Source organism: Pongo abelii, chromosome X (genome assembly GCF_028885655.2).
Source record: "Pongo abelii isolate AG06213 chromosome X, NHGRI_mPonAbe1-v2.0_pri, whole genome shotgun sequence".
NCBI lineage: Eukaryota > Metazoa > Chordata > Mammalia > Primates > Hominidae > Pongo > Pongo abelii.
In genome coordinates this window covers 112,000,778-112,012,585 of record NC_072008.2, presented here as the reverse complement: position 1 = coordinate 112,012,585, position 11,808 = coordinate 112,000,778, and the positions used below count along the sequence as shown (strand labels likewise).

The 11,808-nt window shown below is 36.7% G+C and overlaps 1 protein-coding gene across 6 annotated transcripts in view; it reads right to left on the bottom strand.

Moving 5' to 3' along the window:
• Window positions 1-422: 422 nt before the first annotated feature.
• PWWP3B (PWWP domain containing 3B) overlaps window positions 423-11,808 on the bottom strand; it is a 41,189-nt gene continuing 29,803 nt past the window's right edge. For 2 of the 6 annotated variants that reach the window (XM_054544923.1, XM_054544925.1), the window contains exons 4-6: window positions 7,607-7,738; window positions 5,207-5,392; window positions 423-4,153 (exon numbers count right to left, since the gene is read on the bottom strand). In XM_054544923.1, coding sequence (XP_054400898.1) covers window positions 1,858-3,939 — 2,082 coding nt within the window. In that variant the 5' untranslated portion in view covers window positions 3,940-4,153; window positions 5,207-5,392; window positions 7,607-7,738 and the 3' untranslated portion in view covers window positions 423-1,857. The remainder of the gene's footprint in view (window positions 4,154-5,206; window positions 5,393-7,606; window positions 7,739-11,808) is intronic. The other 4 variants (XM_054544924.1, XM_054544926.1, XM_002831956.2 and 1 more) reach the window with 2 other exon arrangements.

Here is an 11,808-nt window from a genome sequence, read left to right as displayed (position 1 = left end):
AAATGGACTAATTATAGAGCAAATAAAGTGTGTTTTATCGAGGGTATAAAATCCACATACAGTGTGATGATGGTTTGTTGTAAGTTACTTCTTAGGGCAATGGGGAAGGTATGTGGATTGATAGAGGCTGTATGTCCAACAAGTCTTGGTCTTTTTTAGTCAGGGTCCAGAGAAGGTTTTGTGGGACATGCAGCTTATAAAATTCGGTAGGCTTTCTATTAAAGTAATACAAAATCAACATGAAAGGGAATACTTATTTAGAATGATAACTTATAGCAAGTGTTAAAATGATGGTAACTACAAGAACCAAAAATTCCAAACAAATCATATATATAAATTGTGTGTGTGTGTGTGTGTGTGTATTAAATTTGGAGAAACACCACTTATGTAGCTGCAAGATTTCAAGTAGGATGAAGTAAAAATCCAAGGTGAATAATACAACAGTTTTATTATAAACCAAAACACCAAACTTTTGCAAACTTTACATAAACGTGTAGCCATGTGACTGTATAACAAGAGCCCAAGAGTGACCATTGTCTAACAGGTAGAAATGCAGACAGTTTCATGTTAAGCCCTTAGAATTTCCTTTCATGGCAGATTTTTAAAATAAACTAACTTTTCTAACATTTATTCTCATAAAAATATATTTCAAGTTAGAATAAACAACTCATTGGCTTCAGACTTTTTATTGTATATATTTAACCATACTCAGATAATTGTCATATTTAGCCAGATGGAGGCTTTTTCTGTGACCTATTTCCAAATTCTCAGATTCTGGTTCATCTACTCCTTCAAGCAGTTTGGAATGACTTGCCAGTTGGCATTTATATCATTGGAACTATTCTACAAATAAGCCATTTTGATAAAGCTTGCTTGGTTTGAGACAACTATGTATTTGGAGATAAAAGACTCAGAACAAAGTGCTTGCCTTTTCTACAGTTTATATCAAACGAGATGGGCACTTAAGCAGTCAGCCTGGATTCATATGTCTAGAGTGGCCAGGCTGTAAATACAATAAGTCTAGCTGCCTTCCACATGTGGTCAGACAGCTATATTAAGATCCACTCACTGTTGGTTATGAAGATAGCCAGGAGCTTGTCTGATTTAAGGAACTATTCAGCCATTGAAGGATAGACACTCCCAAAAATGGAATTTCAGGGAAGTGTAGAATGAACAATCCTGTTCAAAGCAGCCAGTATTATTTTCTGCATGCCAAGATGTTATTCACACACATAAATACTACATGCAGATAATCTTCATTTTTGAATTACAAGTTGTTTTATTGCAAAGGCAAGTATAGTTATAATATATAGCAAAGCAAATCTATCTTTGGTTCTATATAGCAGATTTTTTTTTGCAAAAATAAATAGGCATGGCAAGAAAAATATTTCAACTATCTTAAGGGAAAACCCAATATTTTATAAAAATTAAGCAAGGAATATAGAAATGATGTATCTTTTAGACTTTTTTCCAATCATCTTCGTTAATATCTAACACCAGTGCAATTTTAACATTAAAATAATTGTGCACAATATATTTAACAATACAGCATAGACTCAAAAGTGTCATAAAACAAAATAGTACTTTCCCTTCAAAATCATTTAGGAATTATGCTTTCTAAAAATGTATGGGAAAGCAGAACTGCTGAAATATGTTGACAAAATTAACTTTGAAGAAGCGCAAGCAAAGGAAATAAAGATGTAATTATAACCACAGATCCTAGAGATCTCAAAAAAAAGTGAACACATTATCCATGCTCCCATTTGCAGAAAATATGTATTAGAGAGAATTGTTCAGAGATTTTTTTCAACTAGTATCTATAAGAGCTCCCTGTCATGGTTTCAACTTTCAGCACATTTAGTGAGCTTCATTTGTTGGTGGTTTTCGTCTCTTTTCATATATTATTTTTGCATCAAATAATTCTCTTTCCCTGTAGCCTAGACATGGTCCTTTTAGATACTTTGCTTCAGCTGCCTCGTAATCTAACCCATCAACAGCAGAAATTGAACAAATAATTGCTTCTGGCAGAAGAACTTCTAGGATAAATTTAATTTTATCTTCTTTTATCCAAGTTGGCATTATTTGATCTATTTGATTGTAGACTTCTTGTAAATATTTCACCACTTCATCCAACTGATCTTCATCCTCAAAGTATGTTTCAATACAGGGTGTGAACCTATTTGCATTCAAAAATGATTTCAGCCATCTGGATCCTTTTGTGCCATTTACAATGGCCAGAAGATGGTTCTCTGTTCCCTTTGCATTCACAATGAAGTCCACCAGGTTCTTGTTGGCTCGGTCCCGAGCAGCCTTCATCCGGTCAGGGAGAATTTTTTGGAAGGACATTTTCTTGGTCTGGGAAGTCACAGCCATCGGTTCCCTGGCATCTTCATTATGCAGCTTTGGAAATTTGTTCCTGAAAGTATCCTGTTTTATTTCTTTCCTAACTGGGTAACTAATATCAGCAGCATAATACTCAAGCAAAGAGCCTGTGAAAGAACCACAACCTATTCTAACTCTGTAGTCACAAATTAGTGAGATGCACCAGTCAATACTCTCACTATAATCCTCCCTGGCTTTGTCCACTAGCATTTGTTTCTCTTTACAATCAAATTTCTTTAATCTTCTAAAATTTACTCTAATGCCCTTCTTTTCAGAATTCATGTTTGCCTCAACAAAAAGCACACTTGCTTTCCTCTCTTTTCGTCTGATACTTTTTATCACTGCTGGCCAAAATGGATATTTCTGATATTTAAACCAGACTATCATTCCTGTTTCAAATGGACGTGTCTCATAATGTAAAATGAAGCGTGGAAGTTCTTCATCTTCCTCATCATCATCTAATAGAGAAAGATTAATGCGACTTGGAAGCAATGACTTGTCAGAGGCTTGACCTTCTTCCTCAAGTTCTTCAAAATCCAGTCTCTGAAAATTTCTTTCACTACTCATAAGACGTGAATAATCCCAGACAGGGTTAGAGGCACTAAATGAAACCTCACATTCCCTGGAACAACTCCCAGGGCATGCTGCAGTCCTCATCTCTGATTCCATGGAAGTTTGATTCTGGCTGGTATCTAAGCATGGATTTGAGGGACCCTCTCCAGGATCCTCAATATTCTCTGAGAAAGCAGAGCATTCAGAGGGAACAGCCAGGGTCTCTGGGCAGGTATCCTGGCCCTCTTCTTTCAAAGCTTTGGGCATAATGAGGATATCTGATGACAAAGGTGGAGCAAACTTTTCATCTTTAACACGTGCACTTTCCTCTTTCACTGCAGAATGCACAGACATAACTGCTGAGATATCAATCTTATTCTTGTTCTCTTTTTCATCACTATCTTCTGAAAGTGAAGGGAAAGTCTCGCACCAGCTAGAGTTTTGTAATGACTTTGTTTCCACTTCACTTGGAATAGTATCAACCATTGTGTGCGCTTGTGATTTATCATCATACAGGGAATCATCACTCTCTGAATGTGCTAACAAGCATGCTGAGTTTTCACTTTCCTCAAGACACCCTGGTAAGTCGCCTTCATCCTTCCGGTATTTTTTATGAGGGGGTGAATCAGACTGTTTTTGTGGTACATTTTGAGACAGCATAGTGATCTCCTCTTCATCTGAAGTGCTTGCTTGACTCAAATTTATTCTCTCATTCAGAATACCCAGTGCCACTTTTAGTGATCTTCCATAGGCAGTTTCCTCTGTAGGTGGAGCACTGTCCTCTGACTGTAGTCCTAATGAGGCAGCAATGGCTTCAATTTGAGATTTATTTAGGATCTTTGTTTCTGTGCTGTCCAATTTAATTTTTTCATCTAGTGAGAGTATTTGAACTTCTAGAGAAAATGCCTTTTTCCTCTTACTGTTTGATGAAGTTTCAGATCTGGACAAAACTTTTGCTGGCCATAACTGGTCTTTCCAGTTGCATAGGACATACTCAGACTCCATTATGGTTTATATTTGTGTGTCAAGGGTTATTGCTAAAGGTTGAGGTGGCTGTCTTTGTCACTGCTAATGCAAGTTCTACCCAAAACAATACTCTTAACAAAGCCTCTTTCGTCTTATGACTACAAAGGGTTTACAGCTTGTGTGGCCTGTTCTCCACCTCAATTTTCCAAGGATGCTTGAACACGTTGTTTGAATAGGACGATACCGGAAGATACTGAAATAGGGAAAAGGAAAAGAAGAAAAGTATCAGCAAATACAATTATTTCGCCAAAACAGGAGGTGAGCAATTACAAATGGAGAAGAGATAAAAGAACAATGCGCAGTGGGGCATGAGACAGAGGAGGCAGCATAATGTAAGATTGCGGGGGGGAGGGGTGGACAAAAACCAGAAAAGTTGGTTTATAATACCTCAGATTGAAGAACTTGCCCTCATTATTGAACATGCTTACTAAGGAGTGAATGTATGTACATGGCAGCAGAGGCGGGAGAGCTTGTGATGGGATGTCAGGAACTCTATTTATGTAATTACATACTTTGGTACTTTTGTGTCCCTAATTTCATACTTATAGCAGTGGGTCTCCAAACTTAACATGTGTCAGAATCATCTGAAGGACTTATATTTCTAGGCCCCATCATGAGAGTTTTATTCAGAAGGTTTGGCTTGTGCTCAAAAGTTTGTATTTCTAAAAAGTTCTCAAGTGCCTCTAATGCTACATGTTTAAAAAGAACTCTTTGAGGAGCAATGTTCTAGTTGAAAACACAGCTTTGTATTTTTTAAGCTGCAAGTGCTCCACTGTTCACCTGGAGCAGGCAGACAAAAACAACAGGGTCTGTATCTCCTGGATCCAGACAAAAATACAATGACTCTTCTAAAAGCATAATTTTAGAAGGCAGAGATTCAGAATTACTGCTATGACAACTTCTTGGATAGGATCATTATAAAGGATTGGAGAGTCAGGCCATTGGCCTGAACCTCAGGGAGACACCTGAATAGCCTCTTGCGTGATTTCTTCATAATGGTTTAAAAAGTGAGATGATTCTCCAAACTAGAAGTTACGACTTTTAATTATAAAGTGTCATGGCTGCAGAACAGGGAGCAAAATGAATTGTACCCCCAAATCATCAACCTAACATGATTCTAACATGAAATATGGCTTTTAATTTAAAATGCTAGGATGGCTGTAGAGCAGGAGGCAAAATACATTATTCTCCAAGTTCTCAACATGTTTCTACCATGAAATGTTTTATGAAATGGGAAGAGTCTTACCCACTGTCATGTGGATCCTGGTGGGTCTGGTTCTGTGGTCTGGCTGTCTTGATTCTCACTCCAACTGCTTGTCCAGCAGGGCCTTTACCCAGCTCAGCACTTCTGTGGTTGCACTGTCTTTCCAGGGCTTGGCTGGCATCACATGCAGATTGCCCAGGTCATGTGCATCTCTGATATTAACCTATGCTGTTCAAAAGGAAGGCAGGGAATAAAACCAATGAAATGGGAAAAGTGACAAGAATTTTCCCTACCTAAACTTTAACAGGCATGTCATTCTAAAACATAGGAATGAGGCAAAATTTCATCCATGATGTAGATGCCATGTTTATTTTCCTTCTTATTTTTATAATTTGAAACGCTCTCTGGGATAAATTTATGCTATTTAGTTTATGTTGAAATCATCTCTGAAGAAAAGTATGGTGGAGTGGAGATAGGCAAAAAAGAAGTAACAATTGTCTTGTGTATACTATGAGTCAGAATGTAGATTTTGTTTGAATGCTCACATCAGTTATCATGTAGAATTTTTCTTCTTTACACATACAATTTTTTTTCAATGCAATTGCAATTACATGCTGTCTCATAGTTTACTAATACAAAATAGATTCATTGCTTCATTTGTCTACTTCATAACAATGGTTGGCTGGAGAAAATTCAGAAAATCTGTCTAGTGCCCTCTTATGATGACAACCAGAACTGCTCATGAGTTGAAGGGGACTTTACTCACTATCAGATGTAGTTTCTATCCTTATTCCATAAGGACTACATCCAGCTAGCCAGGAGTCTTCTCAGACTTCTAGAATTTTCTATGTTAAATTTAAAGGTTTTGTTGTGTGGGATTCTAACCAGATCATAATGTCTTCAACTACAGTGTTTCTGATTATGAAAACATCCAGAAGCTTATTAAAAATTGAGAAGATGCAAAAAAGTATATGCAAAATAAAGTACAACTCTAGACAAATAACCACTATCAATATTTACTATATGTATTTCTAGAATTTTTTTTACATATAAAGATAAATGTATCTCATTTGAAAATTTGAAACCAGCTTCAGATCCCACTCAAGAGCATAGCTTGAACATCATTCACCTAAATATTTTCCACATAATTTGACATAAATGACTTTAAATGAGGTTTTCCCCCAAGCCTGTAGCATTTTATCTCAATATTTCCCTGAAGATGTAACAAACCCCAGATAAATATATATTAATAATTTTAAAAAGTAGAAAATGGTAAAGCCATCCCTGTCTCTACAACTATGCAAGTAATCTTGTTAAAACTTTCATAGATATGTTTTTCCTGATTTGTATGTAGTAATATACATAGGTATACTAACATACATATTTATTCTTAAGTTAGAACATATAGTATGTGCTATTATATATTTTTTTTCACCTTATACTGTTTCTCAGGCATTTGCCAAATGCATAGTATTTCATTGTATAGATGTACCATGCCATATAATATTTTGAAAACTGCGTATAGAAATAAACCAAATCCTCTGTTTCTCACTCTTAAACTTAGATGATACAGAAAAATGGCTCTTCCTGACCATGCTGGTATCTGTGATCTGAAAGAATAAACTTCAGGGAGGACACATGCAGGGCTGTAATTGACACAGCAACTATGCTACCCACTTGATCAAGTCCAGGAAAATTTCCACTATTGGCAGAAGACAGGGGGGATATGGGAGCATGTCTTTGTGTGTCTATGTGTGTTAATGTATTTGAAACAAAAGGGGTATGCTGTTTCAGCTTCATTTTTCTTTCATGATTATAAAAATAATCACTGAGTAATCTAGTCTAAAGATGCTGAAATAGGTTAAAAAATAATATTAAAATGGTGACCTGGTCACACAGAAATGCTGTTAACATGAGAGATTATTTTCCTCCAGATTTTAAAAATCACATATATACATGCATATATTATGTGAAAGTACCTTCACTCAACTACCTGTTTGATCCCTTTTTCACTCATGTACATGTGACACATACAGTCTTTTTATGTATCAATCAACTTATAGGTGTATTTCCCCCCATACTGTCAAATATTTCTAAGTTATTTTTCTGTGCAAATTAATAAATGCCTAAACATTCAAACAATAACGGAGTGTCTAACAATATAAACAAGGGATACCAACTCAATAAATTAGCAGGAACGGTCATGCTGCACTGAAGCCTTAATTTAGAGGCTGTAATCTGATCACCCCTTCTCCCACTGTGGACTTGTAAAGCATTGGAAGATACAAAAATTCCAGAGGATTAACTCCTTCAAAATGCCAGCAATTCTCAAAACCACACACCTTTCCCACCACTGCAAGACTGCCATCCCTATTTTTCTTATCTTTACTCTAAGATCCTGAGAAGTCACTAGAAATTAAGTAGCTTTGAGACAGCCATTACCTTGAAGCTTCTTGTCAGCTGCAACCTGGTGAAATGCAGCTCCTCCCCCAAGACTGGCCAGGCACAGCTCCTTTCCTAGAGGCTCAGAGGAGGGTCCGCCCCCTGGCTGTATGAAGAACAGAAAGCCCCTCCCTGAATCAGGGGAGGGGGAATTGCCAAGAGAAACCGCTGAAGTGTTGAACTGCAGGAATGTTCATTTTTAAAAAACTTTTAAGTGAAATGTCAACAAGTGTGCTTAATTTCTATTCAAACCCTTAGGGTGTGCCATTTCTTGAAGAAAAGAGGTAGCAAATCACTTTATCATATAATCAAAACCCAGTTACTAATATTCCTTACATATTTTTTTCTTGCCATCTCTGGCATCTTAACCCCATAGGTGAATTTTAGACCCAGCTGGTCAAGTCCATTAAAATAGACCGCTAAAGATATTGATTTAGATTACACAAAAACTGTACATTATTTGAGGGAGACTTTATTTCTTTATAATTCTTTTTTTTTTCTTTCTGTTTCCAGGACATGGTATGTCTCTACTTTTATTCAGTTCTTCTCTAAAACCCTTCAGGAAAGTTTCAGAGATTTCTTCACATATGTGATTATTTCTTGCTAGATGTTAAAATCATTGGCTTACCAGGAAAGCACTCATTTCATATGCCGTCATCAATAATTGACAATTCTGTTTCTTTTTCTTTTTATTTTTTATTTTATTTTATTTTATTTTTTTTTTTGAGATGGAGTCTCGCTCTGTCGCCCAGGCTGGAGTGCAGTGGCGCAATCTCGGCTCACTGCAAGCTCCACCTCCCGGGTTCACGCCATTCTCCTGCCTCAGCCTCCCGAGTAGCTGGGAATACAGGTGCCCGCCACCACGCCCGGCTAATTTTTTGTATTTTTAGTAGAGACGGGGTTTCACCGTGTTAGCCGGGATGGTCTCGATCTCCTGACCTCATGATCCGCCTGCCTTGGCCTTCCAAAGTGCTGGGATTACAGGTGTGAGCCACCGTGCCCGGCCGACAATTCTGTTTCTTATGTTTTGTTGTTTTCACTTGGGTGATTCAATGTGAGGGGAATTAATTTTTTAAAATTTATGTCTTTATTTACAGGTCTGAAATATACTTTGTACATTCTGTTCATCAAAATTCTATGTTAAATTTAAGTATAGATTTCTGATTTAACTCAGAAAGTCAATTGTAATTATCACTAGTAATGATTTGGGGAATAAAGTATTTTATTTGGCCTCTGTATCATATAATATGTAGTATTACTTATATATATATAATTACAATTTTAACATTCACCTTTATATAAGCATTAATATTAAAATAAAAATACCAATAAATCAATGAAAGCCATCTCTAGGCTGGTGTATTACTGGGGACTCTAATAATTAGAGTATATAATGCTTTGTGCTATAAACAACCCCTAAATCTCAGGGGTTCAATCCCCCAAAAGTTTATTTTGCTGATGTCAAGGTTCAACGTAAGGCATCACGTGGCCAAATAGGGACAAGTTTCTCTGTTCTAAGCAGTCATTAAGAGACCCAATCTTCTTCCATCCTGTGGCTCTGTCATCTACTTGGGTCTTAAAGACCTTCATTACATTCTTTGCATCTAGCTAACAGCCTAAACAAGAGGGAGGATGGAGGGCCATATGGAAGGTTTTAGTGGTCAGGTCTGGCAAACATCACTGCTAGTTAACAGTCCACTAACCAGAATTTAGGCATGGAGCCCCAACTGGCATAGAGGCTGGGTAATGTAATCTCCTTGTGACCCCAGGAGAAAAATGAGACAGAGGTTGACAAACATGTAGCGTTCTCTCTGTCACAGGAAATTTTCCCTTACAATCTTTTTTTGTTTTTCTTTTTGTTTTTTTTTTACAATCGTATATCATATTTGTAATGAATGAGACAGAAACTTCTAGTTGCTCACCGAAGATCCACTCTTTGCATTCTTCCTCATTAGCAGAACACCAGTTGTATTGAAGGTGGCAGTTTAATCTCCTAAAATATTGTCTTTCCCAGACTCCCTCACTGCAAGCCATGGTCATGTGATGGAATTTCTTGCCAAAGAATGCAAGCAGAAATTGCTGTGAAGATTCTAGAGAAGGCATCTCTAAAGGGGGATAAATAACCAGCTTGGGCTTTTTTTTTTTTTTTCCACTTTCCCACTTTCTCTTGCTTCCCAGAATTTGATCATGATAGAGACAGTTCAGGCAGCCTTTCTGGACCATAAAGTCACTTCGGAAAAGGATGCAACTCACTAGGGACGTGTGACCCTAAGCCACTCAATAATGGGATCACCTCATTCCAATCTCTTTAAGTTAGTGGAACATTAAACTTCTATCTTACCAAAGCCTCTCTGTTTTCCAGTCTTTTTTTCTAGTACTAGAACAAAATAGTTGATCTTATACAAATTACAATGAAAAGGCCAGGCTCGGTGGCTCACGCCTGTAATCCCAGCACTTTGGGAGGCTGAGACAGGTGGATCACAAGGTCAGGAGATCAAGACCATTCTGGCTAACATGGTGAAACCCCGTCTCTACTAAAAATACAAAAAAAAAAAAATAGCCGGGCTTGGTGGTGGGCGCCTGTAGTCCCAGCTACTCGGGAGGCTGAGGCAGGAGAATGGCGTGAACCCAGGAGGCAGAGCTTGCAGTGAGCCAAGATAGCACCACTGCACTACAGCCTGGGCGACAAAGCAAGACTCTGTCTCAAAAAAAAAAAAATTACAATGAAAATAACATAATTCTTATCATACAATTAATCCTTTCAATGCTTTCAAGGTATTAATACATGATCTAAAGAGGATTATCAGGCCAATATATATATGGCTTTATTTAAATGATGAGATTTATTTTATTATATATTTTATAATGCAGTATTTTTCATTCTGCCTTCATTTCACATGTTTGGAAAAAAACAAATGCCCACAGAGTATGATAATTATGTTAAAATTTGTTTTGCTTTATTTTGGATATTTTCTAGATTGCACATAAAGCAGGAAATGCTATACTATGGCACCATTTTCAAAATGAAATGCAAAGGAAAAGATTAATTCCATGAGCAATATTTTCTATTTCACCAATTTGTAGAAGGAGGTGGAGAAAAATGATAACCAATAATAGCAAATGCTAATACTGCACTATTAATATTTTTATGATAAAGATAGATAACATTACAGATATAATAATATCTAATACCTATACAAGTTTTCTATATGCCAGGCAATGTTCTCAAGCACTTGACATATGATCTTATTTAATAATTAGATGGTTATTTCCTGGAAGAGAGGGCCATAACCAACTCACGCTGTATAACATTAGTATTATTATTAATAATGACAATGACGATAGAAGCCAAAAGTGTTTTCTTACCATGGAGATTATATAAGGGGTGGGTCACCTAGGGTGTGTTTACAATACCTTATGATTTCATTTATATGACATTTTCAAAAAGACGTATAGCTGTGGTGAAAAGATCAGTGTTGCCAGGTGTTACAGGTGGGGAAGGGTGTGGCTATAAAAGGACAAGCCAAGGAAGTTGTGAGGGTGATGAAACTTTTCTGACTGTGGTGGTGGTTATATGAATCTTTATATATGTTAAAATCCAGAGAACTCTATACAAAAAATGGTCAAGTATAGTGTATTATACTTTAAAGTATGATTTTACTGTATAGCAATACAAATAATAAAAATTTAAATGAAAAAATGTAGTAATGACCATTATATAAAAAGCAAGTCTTTGCAAGTATGCCTTAGAAAGCATCTGCTTCTTCCTAAAGCATATTTAATAACAGAAATTCCCCAAATAAGACCCATACATATATTTTTTCAAAAGCACCAGTTGCACTTCCACTTAGGATATAAAAAGCTGTAAGAGAATGTCATTCATAACTTAATAATGATAAATCTCTAGATAACCTATGAAATCATAACTTTCCTTGAGCCTATCAGGGAACTGAGTTAAAGTGAATTCCAAAGGGTAATCAGCCCCTTTAAAGAAAGACAAAACATATGAACCTCTGTCCAAGCATGGAGACAGAAGTGACGGTCATACAAGCTGAAATTTTAATGAACTTTTACAAATAAAGCATGGGTTAGCTTTGTCAGTTTGGAATATCTGGAACCCCAACACTTACACACTTACTGCCAAGTTCTTTTTCACAGTCTTTAACCAGAAGCTCAGAAAAATGACTCAGGACAAAGCAGGA